This window comes from Nyctereutes procyonoides, unplaced genomic scaffold (assembly GCF_905146905.1).
Source record: "Nyctereutes procyonoides isolate TBG_1078 unplaced genomic scaffold, NYPRO_anot_genome, whole genome shotgun sequence".
NCBI lineage: Eukaryota > Metazoa > Chordata > Mammalia > Carnivora > Canidae > Nyctereutes > Nyctereutes procyonoides.
Genome location: NW_026575145.1, coordinates 22,685,107 through 22,708,149, shown reverse-complemented (window position 1 = coordinate 22,708,149; position 23,043 = coordinate 22,685,107). Strand labels below are relative to the sequence as shown.

The following is a 23,043-nucleotide window of genomic DNA, read 5'->3' as shown; positions in this document are numbered from 1 at the left end:
GGAGGAGGTTGGGAGGAGAGTTGTCACCTGTCTGCTGAGGAGGAGACGAAGGGGAACGTCTGAGCCAGTGCTGTACCAAGGATGCTCAGAGCCTCCAGAGCTCTCTAGGAAGGCCTCCTTGGGCTGTGAAGCTGCCCCTCTTTCCCTGGAGCCCCAGCCCCCAGGCCCCATGGCCCACCCCAATTTTCATGTCCTTGTGGCTGGCAGGCAAGGAAGAAGAGTCTGGAGGTAGGATTTTGGCTTTAAGGAAAATAACTTTATTCTGCTTTGTCCAAAGGGGCTGCTATATAGGCTCGGGAACTGGGGGTTTCATCTGTACCCTCAGGACCGGGCAGATCAAGAAGATATGGCAAAGCTATTCTTCATTCAAGCCCTTTTGAAAGAAATAAAATCCAAATTAGTTCTGGGGAGGTGGGTGTTGGGCAGGGATGGGCATAGAAAACAGAGGGGAGACGGGGCACCCGATAGGGTGGAAGACTGCTCTAGGCCTGAGGGACACCCCCATAGTGATGAGATGTTTTCTAGGGGTCGGTGTGGAAGGGTCAGGGCTCTGAGGTCAGCCAGAGGGAAACTGCCTGGGTGAGGACCTAGGAGTAATCTGGGCTGTCCATCTTAGGGTCAGTAGGGTCGCTAGGCTATAGGACAAATCTAGGTGAAAGACGAGAGGAGATCAGCAGTTGGGGGGAATTGGGACACGGTGGGTGTATACAAATTGGGGTCTTCTAGGGTTGCTGACCACCCTAGGGCTGGGATTCACAAAGTCATTGAAAGTTAGAGCTTGAAGAATCTTAGAAATCACAGAGGACTGCATTACATGGCCCTCTGGGGCTTCATGGTTCAGTTGTGGGGGATGAATGAAGAGGAGGCATCCCTGGTATGAGTGGGCTCTGTCTGAGGGGCACTGGTGTTGGTGGGTGTGCTGACCTGGGGCGACTAGTGAGGCCCAGTGAAGGGACCCACCTTGGTGCCGATGTCGCGGCTCTTGGCTCGCAGCTTGTTGACCTGGGACTCGGCGATGTCCGCGCGCTCCTCTGCCTCATCCAGCTCGTGCTGCACCTTGCGGAACTTGGACAGGTTGGTGTTGGCCTGCTCTTCCTGTGGGGGTTTGGGGACAGGGACCATGAGGTGAGAGGAGGCCAGAGGAGGCCACCAACTCCCCAATGTCCCTCCTCCGGACCCAGTCCCTAGCAGGGCCACTCACTGCCTCCTCCGCCTGGCGCTTGTAGGCCTTGACCTTCAGCTGCAGCTTGTCCACCAGGTCCTGCAGCCGTAGCAGGTTCTTTCTGTCCTCTTCCGTCTGGGGGTGGGGTGGTTAGGGATGAGGATGGCCTGGTCCTCAGAGGCAGCATGTCCCCTCCCCCTGCTTGTTGTCTTTACCCGGAATGTAATATCTTCACTCACTTCTCCTTTCTGATCCTCAACAAACACCTGCACTCTCCTTATAATTTATTTTTTACCGTAAAAAACTACTAATATTTTTTAATGCCTTGTACCAAAGTAGATGGAATCCTGAAATTCTGCATAAAATCATTTGTATGCACTATCCCGGGGAGCAGGCCCTTAGAAGTTCTGGGGACCTGCAGAGAACAAATTCTCCCAGCATGCCTGGGAGTAACTCTGGGACTGCAGCAGAATAAGATTTCCTGGGCTGCAAGGAAATGACATAGATTTGATCTAAGTTAAGAACACATGTGTGTCGAGATGATAACTTTCTGGATTGGCACAGAAGCAAAATCTAATTAGGAGTCTGATTCTAGAAAACAAACGAGAAAGTTCTGAGATTTGTTGAAAGACTTGGTATTGTTTTTGGTGTATTTTTGTGGTCATGGCACCCAACCAGGGCTTGGTAACATATTTGCTTTCTGGGAATTTGTGCTGGGTAAGCTCTGGAAATTTGTGTTGGGTAAGCTCTGTCTGGAGCTCTGGGTGTTGTCCCACTCTTTTCCCTGGAGGAGGCTAAGAGAGAACACTTCATTCCTCTAGGTGTTATTGCCCTGGCTTCAGGCTGTGGTGCAAGGGGTCCAGCCCCAGAGCAGCCACCATGCCCGCACCTGGTAAGTCAGCTCCTTGATGCGACGCTCACTCTTCCTCATGCCCTTGACTGACTCTGCATTGCGCTTCTGCTCCACTTCCAGCTCATTCTCCAGCTCCCGCACCCGGGCCTCCAGCTTCTGTAGCTGCTTCTTGCCACCCTTGAGGGCGATCTGCTCAGCCTCATCCAGCCGATGCTGCAGGTCCTTGATGGTCTGCTCCATGTTCTTCTTCATGCGCTCCAGGTGGGCGCTGGTGTCCTGCTCCTTCTTCAACTCCTCTGCCATCATGGCAGCCTGGGGACAGGAGCGACGTGTAAGAGAACAGGACCTGTGGCCCCTTCTCCCTCCAGGATCACCTTTGCCCCATCCTGGCGCTCGTTTCCCGAGGCCCACCAACCCATGCAGCTGGAGAGTCCACTTGTCAGGGCAGAGTGGCCTGGCCGGGACAGGGGCCCTTGTTCATGTCACTAGTGGGGGTGGGAAAGGGAGCAGTCACTCACATCTGTGATGGCCTTCTTGGCCTTCTCCTCAGCATTCCTGCACTCCTGTACCGCCTCTTCCACTTCAGTCTGAAGCTGTGACAGGTCTGCATCCATCTTCTTCTTCTGGTTGATGAGGCTGGTATTCTGAGGATCAAGGTGAATAGAGCATGAAAAGCACTGAGCATTCGTGGGTGGCTCCCAAACCTCACCTGCTGAGTTCTGCTAGCCGTGTTTCTGTCCAGGAATGTGGTGGAGTCACTCACCTGGGAGTGCAGCAGCTGCACCCGCTCACTGGTCTCGATCAACTCCTGCTCCGCCAGCTTCCGGGACCGCTCCGTCTGCTCCACCACGGCCCGCAGCTCCTCCAGCTCGGCCTGCAGCAGGTTGTTACGCCGCTCCACGATGGCGATGTTCTCCTTCAGGTCGTCATTGGCACGCACTGCATCGTCCAGCTGGATCTGGGTGTCCTGTAGATCAGGAGGGTGGGTATGAGAGACAGGTTGGCCTCTGGGTCCATCAGAAGGCTGTTAGGCTAGGCTGGATGCCAGGGGGGAGCCCAGTGTGCTGGGTCAGGAGGGCCTGTGGGATATCTCTGTAGTAGCCGAGGCCAGGAGGCATCTGCTGTTGTAATGGGGTACCACCACCCCAACCTGGCCACATGGAGGCTAGTCCATCTCCGAGTAAGGGGACTTCCTGCTTTGGGAGTCTCCATGTACCTTCAGCAAGCTCTGGAGACCCTTAACTTGCTTCTGGGCCTCAGCAGCCATGCGGTTGGCATGGCTGAGCTGGATCTCCATCTCATTGAGGTCGCCCTCCATCTTCTTCTTCACCCGCAGAGCCTCATTGCGGCTGCGCGTCTCTGCATCCAGGGAAGTCTGCAGTGAGTCCACCACCCGCAGGTGGTTGCGCTTGGCCTGCTCCATCTCCTCATCCTTCTCCGCCAGCTTCCGCTCGATCTCTGCCTTGATCTGGTTGAACTCCAGCTGGGCCCGGAGGATCTTGCCCTCCTCATGCTCCAGAGAGGCCTGGGAGGAGGTGGGGAGAGAGGGTCGGGGATAAGAGCATAGGGCCAGGGGCAGGAGTCTGTCCATGAATCATGGATACAAAGTGAATTCAAGAGTGGTATTAAGTGGTTCAGTCAAAGAAGCAGGAGGAAGAAGAAAAGAAAATTTAAAAGGAAAAAAGAAGGCTCAGGAGAGGTGGTTCAGACCCTCACAGAGGAGAGTGAGCTATGAAGACAAAGAAGAAAATGAAGAGAAAGGTGTTGCCAAGGAAACGGAGGCAATCAGGCATAGAATGTAAAAAATCCTGAAGAGGGAGGCAGAGGCAGAAAGGAGAGGGGAGTGGAAACAGGAAATCTTGTCTAAGATGTAATGGGTAAAATGTGTGAAGGAAATAGAGTGAGCTGTTCATTCATTCATTCATTCATTCATCCATTCCACAATGTTTGCTGAGTGGCTGCTATGTACCAGGCACTGTTCTAGGCTCTAAGGATGGGACAGTGAATAAAACAGACAGAAGGGAGATGAGAACATGGACCATAGACTAGCGCTCAGCTCCCTCCCCTGCACACACCCACTGGGCCACACCCTGCACACACACCTCAGCCTCCTCCAGGGCTGATTGCAGCTCTAGCTTCTCGGCCTCCAGCTGCTTGCGGACCTTCTCCAGCTCGTGGATGGTTTTTCCACTGGAACCCAGCTGCTCAGTCAGGTCAGAGATCTCCTCTGGGGGAGGGGCCAGGCCATTCAGTTGGGGGCTGCCATGGTCCAATGGGGAGGCACCCCTCTTGGAGCCCCTAGGTGGTGCCACATGAGAACACCACCCCCAGCCACCTCCCCACCCTCCAGCCTCCCAGGCCCCAGCGCACCCTGAAGGTTCTTGTTCTCCCGCTTGAAGGTCTCCAGATGCTCCAGGGACTCCTCATAGGCGTTCTTGAGCTTGAAGAGCTCTGTGCTGAGGGAGCGCGCCTCCTTCTGTGACGACTCCAGCTCTGACTGCGACTCCTCATACTTCTGCTTCCACTCGGCCAGGATCTGTGGGGACCCGGCTCACTGCACAGCCTCCTCTCCCAGCCCCAGCACTTCACCCTCTCCAGGGCTGCCCCAGCCCCTCAGCAGGGCTCAGCCTCCTCCCCTCTTGCCCCCAAGGAGGAGGTCCCTGGCTTTATGGTGACGCTGGCATTCCAGCTCTGCCCCTGGCTGAGACCCCCAGCCCAGGCCCACCTTGTCAAAGTTCCTCTGTTTCTTGTCCAGGGCTGCGGCGGCTGCATTGGACCGCTCCACATCCACCATGAGGTCCTCGATCTCATTCTGCAGCCGGTGTTTGGTCTTCTCCAGTGAAGAGCACTTGGCATTGACGGCCTCCACGGCCTCCTCTGCATCCTGCAGCCTCTGGGCCAGCTTCTTCCTGCCAAGGGTAGTGGAGGTATGGAGGATGGGAGAAGGTGGGGAGGATAGAGGGTGTAGATTTGGACAAGGAGAAATAATGTGAGTGTTCTAGAAAACAATCCTTGAAAATTCAGAAGTGTTGTTGGAGAAGCTGAGGAGAGGCCCCAGGGGTTAAGAACCAGGTAGGCAAAGAGGGTCTTGATGGCACATTATGAAGATCCAACAGGACCCAGGAGGGCCTTCCAGGTGGTCTGACCCCGGGCCAGTCTCTAGGCTGCAGACATGGAGGAGGCATGGGCTTTGGCAGCCCACCCCACTTCCTCTGCCAGAGCATCCTGCCCCTGGTGGGAGCACTCTACCCTCAGACAAACCTTTTGTTCGTCTTATATTTGGATGAGAAACATAACGCGAGCAAAAAGCTTCCCTGAGAGGAGAAGGAGCTGGGGCCCTGGACAGGGTTCTCCTGTGCTGTCCAAACCTGGCCAAGCATCCATACCCAGTGAGGAGTCTTCCCAGCCTTTGGCTGGGCTGTGTCTTGCCTGCAGAGGGGCCTCAGCTAGAGGTGGGCCGCCTGGGACTCACTTGGCCTCCTCGAGTTCCTCAGTCCTCTGGATGGCATCCGTCTCGTACTTGGTCCTCCACTGGGCCACCTCCGAGTTGGCCTTGGACAGGACGCGCTGCAGCTCGGCCTTAGCCTCGGTCTCTTCCTCGTACTGCTCCCGCAGCAGGTCACAGTCATGGCGTGCCGACTGTAGTGCATGGGCCAGGGCGTTCTTCGCCTGTGGAGGGGCAACCGCCCAGAAGAGAGCTCAGCTTTCTCTAGAGTACACCCCAGTCAGTGCCCATGTCCTCACCCTAATTTCTCCAGACTTCACCTAGCTCTAAATCCCCAGGGGACCTAGAACAGTCTATGGAGGACCAATGACAAAGAATGTCCACAGAGCATATAGCACTGTTTACTCGTGTCATGCCCACCACTCCTGCTTCTCACTATCTCAGGCATTGTCAACCTCATCCCCATTTACAGGGGAGGAGGCAGGCGCTCAGAGAGGCCAGGTGGTTTCTTCAAGATTACAAAGCTCCAAGGGGAAAGTCAAGATTGGAGCCTTTTCAAAAGGTTGTGTTCTTTCCCCCTTTTGTTCACGAGGCCAGCAAAGTGCCAGCACAATAGGCTCCAGTTTAGTTTCTTTCTCTAGCTTTCAGATTGTCCTGACTCACTTGTGCAGTTTCTGCATCCCACACCTGTGGCCAGCCAAGGCCGCCATTCCCTCCCTAGTTTGTTTCTCTCTTCCACCTCACTTCCCCCTGACCCAGGGCCTTCTCTCTCCAGAAATGGCAACAGAAAAGCAGAGGGCAACAGATTCAGGAGACATATGGTAGGTTCTGGGCTAGGACTCTGCTTGGAAAATGGTAGAACAATGGAAAGACAGCAAGCCTCATCCTTGGGCCCTACTTGCTCCTTGCCTGGGCCAACTGGCCCTCGTCTAGGCCTCACCTTAACCTCCTCCTCCAGCTGCCTCTTGAGGTCCTCCAGCTGCTGGGTATAGGTGAGCTTGCCTCGGGTCAGCTGGGAGATCAGTGCCTCCTTCTCATCCAGCTGCCGGGACAGCTCACCTGGAGGGGCACAAAGGCATACTCAGCTCTGGAAGGTCAGCCCCACCCCTCTCTCCCCTCCCCTTACCTTTAGGCCCCATTCTCTGGAGAGGGGTGTGTGTGTGTGTGTGTGTGTGTGTGTGTGTGTGTGTCTCCCTAAGGCTGGGTGGCTCAAGAAGTCAGGGAAGATGGGGTGGGGCTCACCATTCTCAGTCTGTAGCTTGGCCCGCTGGCTGGTGAGGTCATTGACAGAACGCTGGGTCTCCTCAGCCTTGCTTCGGTGTTCATTCATCTGGTCTTCCAGGGTCCGGCACATCTTCTCCAGGTTAGCCTGAGGGAGGAAGGGGAGTCATATGATGGATGTAGGGGGCACTGATGGGTAGTCAGAGTTGTAATTATAGAAGCAAAGGGGAGAGGCACTGAAGGGAGAGGATGGGAGAATAGGGTGGAAGAAGGAAAGCAGGAAACCAAACCATCAGAGAAGAGGGGAGACATGGACAGAAAGTAGAAGTGGGTGCAGGAAACTGGGCACAAGGAACCCGAACAGGCAGCCCACCTTGGCCTTGATGATCTGCTCCATGTTGGAGGTGACATCGTCCAGCTCCAGCTTGAACTCGCTCTTCTCCTTCTCCAGCTTCTGCTTCACGCGCTGCAGGTTGTCGATCTGCTCGCCCAGCTCGGCCACGCTGTCGGCGTGCTTCTTGCGAAGGGCCGCCGCCGTGGCCTCGTGCTGCAGCGTGGCCTCCTCCAGGTCCCGCCTCATCTTCTGGAATTCGGCCTCCCGCTTCTTGTTCATCTCAATCTGCACGGACGTGGCGCCGCCGGCCTCTTCCAGCCGCTCGCTGATCTCCTCCAGCTCCCGGGACAGGTCTGAGCGCAGCTTCTCCACCTTGGCCCTGGCAGTGCGCTCAGCCTCCAGCTCCTCCTCCAGCTCCTCGATCCGAGCCTGGGCCGGGATGCAGAGAGCTCAGACCCACCACCTGGAGCCTTCCATTGGAGCCCCCACCCCAGAGCTCTATAACATTCCTGGCCTGTCCGGAACAGCAAGCCTATTCCATTCTATCAGCAGAGAAATGGAAATAAAAGGATTTGGAGAAGATGTTTTGGACAGCTGAACTAGCCTTCCTTTAGGCCAGAACATTACACATTCTCTATTGAAAGGAAAGTGGTTGAAGCTTGCTTTTTTTTTAAGATTTTATTTATTTTAAAAAAAAGATTTTATTTATTTATTCATGAGAGACACACACAGCGAGAGGGGCAGAGACACAGGCAGAGGGAGAAGCAGGCTCCATGTGAGGAGCCTGACGTGGGACTCGATCCAGGGTCTCTAGGATCAGGCCCTGGGCTGAAGGCGGCGCTAAACCGCTGAGCCCCCCGGGCTGCCTGAAGCTTACTCTTTAAGAGGGACAAAAAGACCTGTGTTTTAGGGATATTATAAGCAGTTTAATCTCTGCTTTAGGGGTAAGAATCAAAGTCACAGACTGTCAAGGCTAAAGAGATCTTAAAGCCACTGGTAATAAGGGAGGACACAGAGACCCAGATATCTGGAGTGGGCTCCTCATAGTTACCAGCTAAACCAGAGCTGAGACAGGAAGCCAGGATTTCTGCCCCTATACCTGTAACCTTTTCAAGGTCTCTTCCTATGTCATCTTTGGATCACCCAGCCCCTCCTTGGGGTGTTGCTGTGTGTGTGTGCTGTGGTAGCTCAGCATCTCTATGGATATATAGCAAGTTCCTGTAATGCTGTGGGGAGGACATCCTGGAGGAGGGGGTCAAGGAAGCTGACAGCCAGCCCATGGGCTCCAGACTAGGCATCCCACACCTCACCTGAAGCTCTTTGAGCTTCTTCTGCAACTGGCTGCCCAGTGCCTGCTCATCCTCAATCCTCGCATTGAGGGCATTCAGCTCAAAGTCCTTCCTGTGGGGAAGGAGGGAGGGAAAGATGAGGAAGGTTGGTTGAGCACCAGGAGGGCCCACCAGTGATTGGAAATGGTAATACAAAAGACGAAGAGCAAGATTTCATCAGAAAAATAGCATCTGGGGATGACATAGGGTCCCTGAAAATGTGAAATGTGTTGAAGGAATAAGAAACCTAATGGGCAGAGCACCACAGGTGGATTGACAAGACCTGGACTCTCTGATCCTGTGGATCAAGGGCACTACATTAGATGGCTTCAAAGGCCCCTTCTGGCTCAAGTGGCCTTTAATTCTATCACCATTATTTTGGGCACTTTGGTTAACCTTCCTGAGACTTCATTGCCTCTTCAGTAAAGTGGGCTCAAGATACCATCCTTAGAAGGTGGTTTGAGGATCCTTGGGATCATATATTCCTTCTTTAATTCAACACATGCTGTGCCCAGGGAAGTGTGAAGACTCCTGGGCAGATGCAAGCCCCACGATGATGTAATCATAATGATTCTCAGAGCCTTTCAAAGTCCTGACCCTAAAGCTCCCTAAGATCCTTGATTATCCAAACCTATCCTGTAGGCTCAGTTTATCAAGTGTGGGAAGTGGATTTGTATATCTTGGTAAGACTTGTAATAAGAATTGGATCCATCAGACCCCTCTGTACTGCTCAAGCGTGGTGGCTACCCCATTTCTCTGTGATCCTCTGGGCTCTCTGCAAAGGACCCAAAAGGTCTTTCCTGAGAGGGTTTTGTGTGGAGCCTTCCTCAGTATTAAGCAACTGGTTTCCAAAGAAATTTGTGTGTAGAAGTAAGTAAGCTATTAGTTTCCATCCCTCTTTGCTGCCCAACAGGAAGAAAAGGCTTGAGGGATCCAGGTTAGATTTTCTGCTGAGGAAGATTGCAAGGCCCTGCTGCATGTGGCTGGGGGAAGGGAGCCATTTTCCTGGGGGCCTCTGTCCACAGTTTTGCACCCACTGATGGAGGCTGCATGAGGCTGTGGCCTCAGGATGGACATTTGGAACAGCCGGTACTGTCATAGGCACAATAGGCTGCTGAGCTGGGGAGAAGGAAAGGTGCCAGGGAGGGAAACACTCTACTTTTTAAGCCGCTCATCTAGCTGCTGCTTGTCATTCTCCAGGTCCATGATGCTCTCCTGGGTCAGCTTCAGGTCACCCTCCAGCTTCCGCTTTGCTCGCTCCAGGTCCATTCGCACCTTCTTCTCCTGCTCCAGGGATCCCTCCAGCTGGTGGGGGAGAAGGACCTTGTAAGACCAATCACCCTGATTTGGTGATTTGGAAGCTCAGTCACTCCAAGTTTAGGGAATCCTAAGAGATATCCAGGACTTGGGAAAGCTTCCCCAGAGTGGATCAGGGAGCTGTAAGAGCACCTAACTATTTGATAAATGATTTCATGAATGACCATGTGATTAAACCCCAAAGTACCATTTGTTCATTCAGCAGGCTCTTGTAGGCCTGCCCTAGGCACTTCAGATACAAAACTGAATCAATCAATCCAAGTTCTCACCTAAAGGCAGCTTACAGTCTTATGGCTGAGATAGATACTTCGATAATGATAATATGGGTGATAGATGATCCAATAGAGAGAAATATCTGGAACAATGATCACTGAGGACCAGATCCTGCATAAAATATTAGAGGTCCAAAGATCCTCAGAGCCTCACAAAATTCCCAAAGAAATGTATTATATCCTTATGTGATAACTCTCTAGACCCTGTGGTCGAAGATAGATATCTTTGGTTCAAAGGCTTGAACTTAAATTGAAATAAGGAAGCCCATCTCTATTGTTGATCCTATCATGGGATGAGATACATAACTGATAATTGACTACCCTTCTCCTTTTCTATTCCCCAGCTCCCTTTTAGAAAGGTTTCAGGGGAGGGACCACTCTCCAATCTCATCCCTCCAAACACACACAGACACACAGACACACACACACACACACACGGACATGGACATGGTATATCTAGGCCCTGTGACAATCTACTTACATCATCCACCTGCTGCTCCAACTTGACCTTGGCCTTGGTCAAGGTGTTGACCTTGTCCTCCTCAGCCTGAAGGTCATCTAGGGCCTGCTGGTGGGCCTCTTGCAGAGCCTTCTTCTCTTTGGTCAGCTTGGCAATGATCTCATCTAGCCCAGCCATCTCCTCTGTCAGGTTCTTCACCTGCCGAACAAGAACCATGCTCCCTTTAGGGTCTGTAGTCATCAGCCTGGAGACATCTATTGGGATGTCCAATGCCAAGGACCAGGACCACACTGTGATCTGGGAATCCTGAGGAGACCTGGGCTGGAGCCAGAAGGAGTTGCCCTCACCTTGTTCTCTGTTGCATGCTTCTCCTTCTCCACCTTGGCCAGCGTCAGCTCCAGGTCATCAATGTCCCTTTTGAGCTCAGAACATTCATCTTCCAGCTTGCGCTTCTTGGCAGTGAGCTCAGCATTCATCTCCTCCTCATCCTCCAACCTTTCAGTCATTTCCTTCACCTTGGCCTCCAGCTGGATCTTATTCTTGATCAGCTGGTCGCAGCGCTCCTCTGCATCAGCCAGGTTGTCTTGTTCCTGAGGACAAAGCATAGAGGGGAGGCTTTTCAGTAGGTGGGGTTCTCACCCTGGCAAGCTCAAGGAGGGAGCAGCTCAGCCCTCACTGTAGGAGGGGAGCTCCAGAACAACCCAGCTAAGAAGAACCTCAGAAGGATGAGGAAGGGAAGAATTTCAGGACAATGTGATGGGAATATTGGAGGATGGAAGCAGAGAGGAAGGGAACTCAGAAGTCTCTTTACTTGGCCCTTTCCTCTGTTCTATATCACTGAAGGGAAGGAACTGCATTTACTTAACATATTTACCACCTGGTAAGATGGCCAGCTTTATCCCCTATCCAGAGATGAGGACATTGAGACTCAAAGATAATGCATGGTTTGCCTAGGTTCACAAAATTATTGAGCTGTGAATCAGGTTGAACCCAAGTGGAAAGCCTGTGTTTTTAAAAGTTAGTTCTTTTTCCCTTCTCTTTCATTCTCTGCGGGGACCTCCTTGGAGGCCGTTGGAGTGTGGATTCCAAAATCCTGTGTCTGTGAGAGGACAAGGTGAGCCCTGGGTGGGGAGGTGCAGGATGTGTAGGAGATGTTGGCTGAACTGGGTGGGTGAGCCAACAGAGGCCCAGGAGCCTCACCGCTTGCACTTGAAGCTGGAGGTCATTCTTCTCCTGCAGCAGGGACACCATCTTCTCCTCCAGCTCCTTGCGGCGAGCCTCTGACTTCTCCAGCGCCTCTTTGATGCGCGCAAACTCTTCCTTCATGGTGGCCATCTCCTTTTCTGTCTCAGCACTCTTGAGCAGTGGCTTGATCTTGAAGTAGAGCTTCATCCAGGGCCAGTTCTTAACCCCCATGAAGGCCCGAATGTTCCACTGGATTATCAGCAGGGAGTCTCTGCAGGGGCACAGCAAGAGGGTTGTAAGAGAATCCCGTCTCTCCTTCCTGTCCTGAGTCAAGACTCCTCAGTAATGGCCCTTGCTTCCTCCATGTCTCTCTGGCCAAAGACCCACCCTAGGTCCATAGGAGCCCCTCCGGTGGTCTTCTTGTTTGAAGTCTTGTTGAACTTTCTCCTGACACTGCCCCTGAACCATCCTGAGCCTTACTTAGATAGCCAGGAGCCTCCTTTGAAGCTCTCACCTGCGTTCCAGCAGCTTCTTGTACTCCATTCTGGAGAGCACACCCCGGGACTGGGCCTGGATGCGGGTGATGATGCGGCTCAGCCTCTCGTCACGCATCTCCTCCAGCAGTCCCAGGAGCCCAGCCTTGAAGAACACCTGTAGCCAAGGGGTGGGTGGGCCAGGAGTGGAAAGAGGAGATAGTTCTTTTAAGGAAGGTAACACCCTAGGAAAGAACTCAAGGGAAGAGGCCAATGGCAGCTGGAGCTGGGACCGGGAGTGGTACTGGTTTATGGGAGGGAAACATGCAGTTCAGAGATGGTCCTAAGACAATTGATAAAAGGGAAGGAGCCGTGAGTTGAGGAACTAAAGGACAAGAGAGGTCTTTCTGTAATCAGTTCATCTCCTTCCTTCCCTCACCTTGGTGTGGCCGAACTTGTACTGGTTGTGGTCGATATCCAGGGAGCCCAGCAGTTTCTCTGCCCCTTTCCTGCTGTCAATGAACTGGCCCTCAGGGATGGCTGCTGGGTTGAGGATGCGGTACCTGGAGAGGAAGGTGCCCTGAGTCACCCATGTTCTGCGCCAATCTGCTCTTCCCACAGCATTCGGGGCCACCTGTGGACTCCTCTTCCCACCAGGTCTGCCCAAGCTCCCCCTGTTCCCTGAACTCTGGGGGCACCCCTGTACCCACCTCTGCCTGAAGTCCCCATAGAGGATGCGGTTGGGAAAACCCTTCCTGCAGATGCGGATGCCCTCCAGCACACCGTTGCAGCGCAGCTGGTGCATAACCAGTGGGTTGTCTATCACCCCTGCAGCAGTAGGGGGTGAGGGAAGAAGGTGTGGGGAGAGTACTGGACTAAGCCAAAAGTTTTGGGCTCTGATTCTGGCTCTGCCACTCACTAGCCAGCAACCTTAGCAAGTCACTTAATAATGGTCCTTTTTTTCTTCCCATTTTTTTACTAGCTGTACTCTTAAGAGTAATCAAAAGCTTTTCACATTCCTTATTTTATGTTGTGTTTATTATCATATAATTATGTTGTGATTATTATCAATTGCCAGGGTGGATATATCCCACTTTCTAGAGAGGAAGCTAAGCCCAGAGGAGTTAAGCCCAGAGAAGTTAAGGCACTTCACCAAGGTCACTAAGCTGACCAAAGCTTTGAATCGAGGCCCCTGAGATTCCAACTCCTAATCAGTCAAAAAAAGGATAAACAATCTCTATATGTCTCATTGAGGGTTGCATGCTCTGAAGCAATGCCCATGAAAGTGCCTTACAAGCTCCCCCCCCGCCCGCCCGCCGAGCCACATTGCAAATACAAGGAAATGAGTGGACAGTAGTCTGCTACCTCATGGGGGATGGGAGAAGAGTGTCATTTGGAAACCACCATGGTGGGGGATTAGCCATGGCTTAAGAGACCTTGTTCCCAGAGCATGGGGAATGTGGCCAGTAGATGGCTGGGCTGAGTTCTGGGCCTTACCTGGAGACTTTGTCTCATTGGGGATGATGCAACGCACGAAGTGGGGATGTGTGGAGCGCAAGTTGGTCATCAGCTTGTTCAGATTTTCCTGTGGTCCAAAGCACAGGTGGGAAAAGTAATGCAAGTGGAGGAGAGAGATGTAGGGAGGGGGAGGAGAGAGAAGTAGGGAGGGAGAGGAGAGGAAGGGAAAAACAGACAGAGAGAATGAAGAAATGTGGGGAGGACACGGAGGAGGGGAGAGGTGGAAGGGCAGAGTGAGATGGGAAACAGGGAGAGAAGAGGCCACCCACAAAGCGGGAGAGAATGGAGAGGAGGAAAGACAAGGAGGGAAAGAAACCACAAGGGAAGGAGGAGACAGAGGAGTCAGGTAAGAGAATGGGAGTGGTGGGAAGGAGCAGGCTTGGTGGCTGCTGGGGAGCCACGCTGGGCTGGGGTGAGAGCACATACTTACCCTGTGCAGAGCTGACACGGTCTGAAAGGATGACCCCTTCTTGGCTTTGCCTTTGCCCTTATCGACAGCTGAGGGAGGAGAGTCAAGGAAAGGGAGCTGAAAGGCCGTGTGAGAGGCCAGGGGCTCCATCACAGACTCTTTACATCCTCACTGGCATTTGGCCTCCAGGCAAGGGTCTTCACTGTGGGTCTCAGTTTTCCACCCCATTCTACCTCACTGAACCTGTAAACCTTAGGGCACAACCTGACAGAAAAGTGATGGAGTATAGCAACGGACTTGCTTCAGAACCATGGCAGGGATGCTGCTCCTTTGTCCCAGGGCTCCAGTCTCTACTTACGTGCATCAGCCCCAGCATAGTTGGCAAACAGGTTGCTGAGCAGCTTGAGGGAGGACTTCTGGTACAAGGCCACCACCGTCTCATTGAGTGGGTCTTTGTTCTTCTGTAGCCAGCCCAGGATGTTGTAATCCACAGTGCCAGCATAGTGGATGAGGGAGAAGTGGGCTTCCGGCTTCCCCTTGATGTTGCGTGGCTTCTGGAAGTTGTTGGACTTGCCCAAGTGGTTGTCATACAGCTTGGCCTTGAAGGTCATGTCAGTGGCCTTGGGGAACATGCACTCCTCCTCCAGGATGGACATGATGCCCATGGGCTGAGGGTAGGGGGGAAAGCATCACTGAGCATGCTTCATGCAGATGCAGAAGGTTCCTGCTTTAAGGTCGATATTTGCTTATGGTGACTCCCCTTTGGGAATTAAAGTATCAGCCTCAGCTTTGCGTACAGTTATTTCCCAATTTGCACCTGTTCATGGCTTCCCAAGGTGGAAGACTTTGTTCGATTTCAGAGGGACCTTTGTGAAAGTCTGGGAATGTGGATGTTTTAGATGCTTTATACATCATTCCATTGCCCAGATCCCTGAGATGTTGTGGTTGAAAACAGGCACATTCTTATGATTCCCTGCCCCATATTCAAGCCAGGTTAAACCTAAGGTTGATAAACACACTGGTATGGGAGGATTTCTGGAGCTGCCCATCCTCCCTGTGTCCATTCTCAAGCCCCCAGGACCTTAGCTCTCCCTGTGCCACTCTGTCCTAGGTGGTCAGGACAACACAGAGCTTGGGACCCAGATCATGTTCTCCAACAGGGAGAGGGGCTGCCATTTTGACTGGTGCATTCAGGTAGGATGTGAGTGAGCAGTTCAGGCACTCTGTCTGGGATGACAGGGAAGGGGGACACAGGCAGCAGGTAGAGGCAGCACCTTCTCAATGAGGTCGATGCAGGCCTGCAGGTCCATGCCAAAGTCGATGAACTCCCACTCGATGCCTTCCTTCTTGTACTCCTCCTGCTCCAGCACGAACATGTGGTGGTTGAAGAACTGCTGCAGCTTCTCATTGGTGAAGTTGATGCACAGCTGCTCAAAGCTGTTGAACTGCAGGGGGTGGGGGTGGAGCGGGTCAGGCAGGCAGGGGTCTGAGTGGCCAGTGGGATCAGCCCAGGCCCGTGCCCATGCTCCTTCCAGGGAAGGAGAGCTCCCGTGGAAGACAGGGTGAGGCGTCTGCCACTCCTGAGCCCCACTGCCTTTCCTGAGACTGGCCATGATGGTAATAGATGGGAATGAGTGAGTCACTCTCCCTCCATGGTCCCCCCGCTGCCCATTATGCATAGGCTCCCCCACTCACGTCAAAGATCTCAAAGCCAGCGATGTCCAAGACTCCTATGAAGTACTGGCGTGGCTGCTTGGTCTCCAGGGTGGCATTGATCCGTGTTACCATCCAGTTGAACATCTTCTCGTACACTGCCTTGGCCAGTGCCCCGGTGGCATATGCCACCTGGAAGGTAAGGGAGAGACCCAGATGAGGAGAGTTAGTACAGAGAGTGAATTCCACCGCAGCATGCCAGCTCCCTCCCCACTTATGTTCTGAACATGACCCACCTGTTGGACATTCTGCCCCTTGGTGACGTACTCGTTGCCCACTTTCACCCGAGGGTGGCACAGCCCCTTAAGCAGGTCAGCTGAGTTCAGCCCCATGAGGTAGGCAGACTTATCAGCCTCTGGAAAGAGAGAGCCGGCAGCCAAATTGGTAAAAGGATGACTCCTCTACAGATGTGGCCCAAAGCTGTCCCCCAGCATTCCAGACTCCCACCTTCAGTGCCATCTGGCTCAGCCTGCTCCTCTCGCTGCTTCTGTTTGAACTTCATGTTTCCAAAGTGCATGATGGCACCTGTCAGCTTGTACATGGAGTTCTTCTCCTCTGAAGTGAAGCCCAGCACATCAAAGGCATTCTGTAGGCAGATCCCATATTGGTGGACCCCAAAATAGGAAGTATGGCAGGCAAATGAGATCCCTCTTCAGTTGAAGAGAGAACTTCTCTCCTGAATCCCTGTAGCTTCTAAGACTCCCATACCCAGCAAGGAACTCCAAAACCAAGACTGGAGGTATAAGAGCAGGATGGTGTGCATACTGCCCCAGATCTGGCATCAATGGTCATAGCTGTCCCCTGGAGCTGCTCTGGTTACCCACTCATGTTTTCTACTTTTGTCCCTCTTCTAGGCCCTACACTTGTTTCCCTACTTGAACCTTCCATACATGTCTATATCTGGTCTTCACCTAATAGTCTGCTCCAGCCCCATGGCGACTAGATGACCCACCCTCCTTCCCTTGATGATGCCTTGCTTCTTGGCTTGTCTGCTTTTCTGTCTCATGATGTTCAACATTCTCTGTTTGCTCGAATACCAAATATTAGCCACCCCATCTCAACATCCCCATTCCCTAACACATCCTGGTCATAGGACATGTTCTGGCCCTTAGGAGGGTCATACCACTTTGCATAATAGATAAACAATATCTCAGCTCTCCTCTTGAGCCAGTGAACTGGACTTATTTACTCCTCATTGCCAGTCCCCTCACCTCTTGACCAGGTTCTCACACACTTACATCAGTGGCCATGAGCTCCTCAGAGTCATCAATGGATGCCACTGTGGTCTCTCCTTGGGAGATGAATGCATAATCGTAGGGGTTGTTGGTGATCAGCAGCATGTCTGGGAGGAGAAGATGTGATTAGGATGGGGCACAAACCTCTGGCTCTCACTGGGGCTGCCTGCCACAGCACAGGGCTTGCAGGAAAGCACATGACAAGGCTTAATGTGGTCCCACATCCCACAGAACTGAACCCACAGTGCCATAAACCCAGGGCATGCCAGCAAGCAGACACAAGCAGAGGGGACCAGGTTGCCATGGAGATAGTTGGTCTCGGTGGGTAGCTCTGACTCACCCAGCAGCTCAGGCTTTTTGTTAGACAGGATTTGGTAGAAAATGTGATAATCTCTCTCTGCTTTCAACTGGAAAATAACTCTGGATTTTTCCAGAAGGTCTGTGAACAGTAAGAGAAGAAGAAAGAGAGAGAAATGTGGAGATTTAGGTACAAAGAAATAGAGGAAAAGGAATGGTCAATGTAGCAAGTAAAAAGCAGAAGAAAAGGGAGAGACAGAGACACTCACGTACAGACACGAAGAGACAGAAGCAGAGAATAACTAAAGAGAGTCTCAGAGGGAGATGAATATACAAACAGAGATACAGAGAGTCAGTGACAGAAAGAGAGGGAGAGACACTGAAGGGCAGAGACCTTAAGAGAAACATAGATATACAGAGAGAGAGAAGAGAGAGACAGGTTGGGATGGAGATTGCATAGAATGAGGGTGAGCTCAAACTGAGTCCTAGCAGATTCATGGCACTCACAGGTCTCTATGTCTGCAGATGCCAACTTTCCGGTTGCCCCAAAATGGATTCGAATGAATTTCCCCTGGCGAGAAGGAGGAGAGCAGTGATGGGTTAAGGCAAGGCTCACATTTGACGCCATCCCTCCACCGCCCTGAATTCCCAACCCAATGTCAGGGACCACTCACAAAGCGGGAGGAGTTGTCATTCCGGACTGTCTTGGCATTGCCGAAGGCCTCCAGGGCGGGGTTGGCCTGGATGATCTGGTCCTCCAGAGTGCCCTGCAGAGGTCAGGAAGGATGGCAGGTGAGAGGCCTCCCTCTCTCTTCCTGCAATGCAGGCCCATGTAGAACAACAGGCCTACCTTTCCCGGGGTCTGATCCTTCTTGCTGCGATCCCCAATGGCGGCAATAACAGCAAAGTACTGGATGACCCTCTTGGTGTTGACTGTCTTCCCGGCCCCAGATTCCCCACTGTTGGGACAGTCAGGGGCTCGTCAGGGGCTCAAGCAGTGAACAGACACTGCTTGATACAAACAAGCCTCAAGTCAGGAGAGAGTGTCTGGTCCCACTTGAGTGGGACCCCTGAAGCAGGAAGCTGCTGGGTAATGTGCATCCCGAACACACATGGGATCAGGGGGAGCACTGGGAAGGATACCACAAGGAGCTGCTGGGTTCGAACAGAAGGAACCTGGTCTTAGCTAGGCAAGGTCAATGTGAAGAAGTGGGCCTGGGCCATTTTGGAAAAGAATGGGTGGTGGTAGCAGAATGGGGAAGGTTTCTGAAGGGAAAGATGAAAGAAAGTGAGGGGAAGAAGACATGGTGATATTGGGCTTATGGATAAGTAAGCAATGATTTAGAGGAGAGTGAGTGCAGGGAATGGGAGAAGGAAACTCTAAGAAAGGTGGGAAGCAGAAAGGAAATGGGAAGTAAAGGCAGGGGTAAAGGTCACAGAAGAAGGAGGAGCTGGCATGAAGGTGGAGGGAAATGAGAACTCCGGGTCCATGCATGAGGGCTGGGGTCCCTAATGGCAACTGGGATCAGGGAGGTCTGGAAGGAATGAGTTAGGAGCTACACTCACGTGATCAGGATGGACTGGTTTTCTCTGTCTGTTGGGATCAAGCAGGGAAGAAAAGTCAGGAGCCACAGAGGATGCTCTTGCCTGGCATCCACCTACCCTCTTGCCCCACCTCCCCGCTTCCCTCCAGGCATCTCTCAGTTGTCCAAATCAACATGTGCATTCCCTCCCATGTGGCTCCTGAGAAAACCCTGCAGTCAAGGCCTGTCACCTGTCAGCATGTACTGATAGGCATTGTCAGAAATGGAGAAGATGTGGGGCGGTGCCTCACTCCTCTTCTTGCCCCGGTAAGCGGCCACCACCTCGGCATTGTACACTGGCAGCCACTTGTAGGGATTGACGGTGACACAGAAGAGGCCCGAGTAGGTCTAGTGTAGAGAAGGAGGGTTGAGTTACTAGTGATGAAGGGGGAGTAATGGCAGGTTTCAGAGTTAGAGAACAATCCCAGGAAGGGAAGAAGGGAAAGGAAAAATCTATGAAAGCACTAAATCTGAGTAATCCCAGCCTCGGGGGTTATTAGAACTGAACCTGATGCAGGGGCCGGTATAGAGTGCAGTAATGTCTGGACACAAAGAACAGAAACCTATGGCTCTAGGAGGTGGGCCTACGTGGATCAGGAAGCTACTAGACTCAGAGGATGTCCTGGGTGGCACACTCACGTAGATCATCCAAGAGGCGTAGCGCTCCTTGAGGTTGTAGAGTACAGCAGGCTCGTGCAGGAAGGTCAGCATGGCCATGTCCTCAATCTTGTCGAACTTGGGTGGGTTCTGCTGCATCACCTGGTCCTCCTTCACGGTCACCGTCTGCAACAGCCCCCACGCAGGCCCTATTGTCAACTCTCCCTCTGCCCAGAAAGGAATCAGACCAGTTCTAGGACAGTGGTGTTCAAGAGAGAAGGGCCCAGGATCAGAAAGAAGATGGATGGGATAGTGGGAATGAGAAGGGCTGTTGGGAGGTATGGATCGCTGCCCCAAAGAAAGGGAAATCAGACTGTCCTCAGGTCTGTGTGGAATGGGGCCTGGTGGTAACCCCTCTGTGTACCCCAGAGGGGGTAGGGGGGTGGTCCAAGAGGGCCTCGCATGCCAGCTCTGTCACCCACCTTGCCATTCTCAGTCTCAGCGGTAACTTTGCCACCCTCTCGAGACACAATTGTGGCCTTGACAAACTCCTCCTTGTCATCGGGCACGAAAACATCTTTCTTGAGGTCAAAAGGTCGGGTCTGGGCTTCCAGGCGCTCCTTCTCTGACTTGCGCAGGAAGGGGGCGGCGGCCCCAAACGCGGCCATCTCTGCATCCACCATGGCTGCACCTGTAGTGGGTGGGAGTGAGAGAGGACGCTGGCTGTCCTTCCACCCACTCACCCTCCACCCCCTTCCCTAGGCTCTCTCTCCTTCAGTGGGAGCCCCAGAATCTAGCACCATACTCATGAGTCAGGGGCAGGTCATCTTGCATCCCTTGTTTCTCAAGCTGATCCCTCAACTCAAGAAAATAACCTAGCAAACCTGTCAGGGCAGAAGGGGAGGCTAACTTTTGTTCAGCCTGGGGGTCTCCTGGAAGAGTGAGGAGCATCCTGGGCTTCTCTGGACCAGAAAGCTAACTGTGTCCATCTCAAATCCTTGTCCCTCCCTGGCTCCTCCCTAGTCACAGGCAAGGGGCTCTTGGTTGCCAAGACATACTCCCCAAGGCAAGGCAGAAACTAGAATCCCATTGCCTGGCTTTGGGGCTGTCATGGCCAATCTTCCTGGATTCCCCCACACTTCATCTTCACCTTTCCTTACCTTGGCTTCTCGAATGCGCGTACTAGATGAAAGGGGCTCAAGCCTGCAGGGGACCTGGAAAGAGGGAAGGTTGTGTCAGGGCCACCTCCCTGCTGCTCCCTGGCTCTGCCCTTCAGCATCCACCCCTCCCCCAGGCCTGAGAACAGGTGGGGAGTGGTGGCCAGCTTCCCTGGTCTTGTCTTCTATCTGGCTTTCTGAACACTGTTGTTCTTTATCCTGAGCTCTAATTCTAATGATTTCCTGATGCCTATTCCTCCTCCTCCCATCGGGGAGATGGTCCTACCCTTGCCTATACTCATCTAGTATTGCCTATACTCTGAGCCACCTGAGAAACAACTAATGGTCACATTTGTTCAGTGCTTTACAGTCTCCAAAGCACTTCTACACATCCTCTCTTACCCAAGCCTCACCCCATTCTACAGATGAAGAAATTAAGTTTAAGGGGCTTACTTGTCCAAGAACCTATAGTAATAACTGGCAAAGCCAGGCCACAGGTGAACCCACATCCCATGACTCCAAAGCCAGTTCTCTTTCATTCTGTCCTCGTTTGTCAGTCTTGGTGGATATTCTCAGAGAGGAGACCCTTGTGGGCATCCTCTTATAGACATACCCATCACACAGCCAAACACTCTCCACATGTCCTCTGATGAACATGCATTTCTGTTGCTCATGCACATGCCTCATACAGACACGCTTCCTTCCTATACCTCAGCACACACATCCCTCTCAGTGTGCCGTTATGCCTTGGCCACAGAGATGCTTGTTAAGTATGTATATGGTATAAATAAACCCAGATCACTATGTATTTTCAAGTATACAAAGACCTGGAGCAGAGCCGCCTAGGTGGCCCAGTAGATTGAGCATCTGACTCTTGGTATCGGCTCAGGTCATGATCTCGGTGTCATGAGATCGAGTCCTGAGTTGGGCTCTGTAGTCAGTGTGGAGTCTGCTTGAGACTCTCTCTCCTTCTCCATATGCCCCTCCCACTTATGTGCTCTCTCTCTCTAAAATATATAAACAAATCTCAAAAAACCCCCACAAAACCCTGGAATATTACACCATGTGCCTCTGAACTCCTTCTGCAGAGTGTACACACACTGTAGCAGTCTTGACTCCTGGTTGTGCATACAAGTACCTCCATGTGCATGGATATGGGTAGTTACTCATTACAGACCCCACAGAACTAGCTTCTAAGCATATATACTTCCTAATTGCTCTCTCCCATCTTCTTCTCCCTCCACTCAAATGGATCAGCTATCTTAAGGCATGATCGTAAACACATCTCCCACTTGATATTTTTGTATCTTAATTAGGCAATGAGGTACACACCCTCCCCTCACCATACATTGAGACCATGCACACTTGTACACAAAACACACACACATACACCTCTAATGCATAACACATTCTGGTCCCATATGCTCAGATATAGATATTCATACACACACCCCCAATACATGAACCTCCCCACTCCCAGGGCACCTAGACTTATGTTTACACCTGCACTGGGTGTGCTCAATGATCAGACCTGGTATTCTGCATGAAGCCCTGCATGCAGCTTGCTGTTTCTAGAGGAGCCCTTCCTAAAGCTGGGGCCCCCTTATCCCAGAGGAAGGCCTCCTGCTCGGCGCTCCTACCTGAGAGCAGCAAGGAAAGACAGAGCACGAGAGAGAGCTGTGGAGCTTGGCCTGGTCAGGGGCTGTATATATCGGGCAGCAGGCGCCCCCACCCCCACCTGCACCCAGTCCCTAGCCGGATTTAGAAAGGGCTGTTGTCACTAGAAGCATTTCCCCCAGGCTCCCCCCCTTTTCCCAAAGTGCTCCCCACCCCCCATCCAGCTAGGAAACAATTGGAAGTGGTCGTCATTGTTATGGCATGGAGTGTGCAGGGTCTGAGTTCCAGGGGGCGGGGATGGCTCAAAGTGCAGCCAAAATATCTCCCAGGCCAGGCTTCAACATTCCATAGCTGGCAGGAGAGGGGACTGGTCAGACCACCAATGACCTCAGGCAGGCAGGGCTCTGTTCCACCCCCCTCCCCCACAGGGCTCTCCTGGCCTCTGACACTGCTGCCCCTCTGGCCCCTGGCCCCCTGAGCTGGTGGCCCAGCCCCACTAACGATGTCTCTCTGCTTCCTGGCCTGGGTCCTATGTCCACCAGTGAGATGGGAGGGGGTGAGTGTCAACAGCAGAGGGGTAGGGCAGAATTGGGGCCACGGCCCCCCAGTGGGGGCTAGACTAGGGCAGCTGGAAAGAGCTTTCCCAGCCAAGTGGCAAGAACAAGACCAGGGAGCTTAGAGATGAGGACTCTGGCTTGGGCACTGATTTCCTTGGACCAGCCAGGCAATGTGTTGAGGTCACCAAACCTCAGAGCCAGGCAGGCCATTCGTTAGTCCTTCATTTTATGGACAAGGGAAGTGCCCTCTTTAAGGTCATGCAGCTAGGCAGGGCAGCAGGATTCCAGGCAGTGCAGGGAGCTAAGCAGA

General features: G+C 52.7%; 1 protein-coding gene across 1 annotated transcript; it reads right to left on the bottom strand.

The window, feature by feature from the left end:
- Positions 1 to 234: 234 nt before the first annotated feature.
- On the bottom strand, positions 235 to 22,289 carry LOC129499356 (myosin-7). The gene is made up of 40 exons (XM_055309040.1): positions 22,200 to 22,289; positions 20,563 to 20,616; positions 19,885 to 20,093; positions 19,445 to 19,588; positions 18,997 to 19,153; positions 18,789 to 18,816; positions 18,073 to 18,181; positions 17,897 to 17,989; positions 17,730 to 17,793; positions 17,266 to 17,364; positions 16,929 to 17,032; positions 16,138 to 16,276; positions 15,927 to 16,045; positions 15,673 to 15,822; positions 15,252 to 15,422; positions 14,336 to 14,645; positions 13,999 to 14,066; positions 13,548 to 13,635; positions 12,761 to 12,878; positions 12,490 to 12,613; positions 12,092 to 12,228; positions 11,593 to 11,848; positions 10,740 to 10,982; positions 10,414 to 10,590; positions 9,503 to 9,648; positions 8,326 to 8,416; positions 7,055 to 7,444; positions 6,703 to 6,829; positions 6,401 to 6,519; positions 5,488 to 5,684; positions 4,741 to 4,924; positions 4,386 to 4,551; positions 4,118 to 4,242; positions 3,232 to 3,540; positions 2,779 to 2,982; positions 2,534 to 2,659; positions 2,052 to 2,327; positions 1,202 to 1,297; positions 961 to 1,095; positions 235 to 373 (listed from the first exon to the last, which is right to left on the bottom strand). The coding sequence occupies exons 3-40, from the start codon at positions 20,083 to 20,085 to the stop codon at positions 356 to 358; spliced, it is 5,808 nt and encodes a 1,935-aa protein (XP_055165015.1). The 5' UTR covers positions 20,086 to 20,093; positions 20,563 to 20,616; positions 22,200 to 22,289; the 3' UTR covers positions 235 to 355.
- Between the last annotated feature and the right edge of the window lie 754 nt (positions 22,290 to 23,043).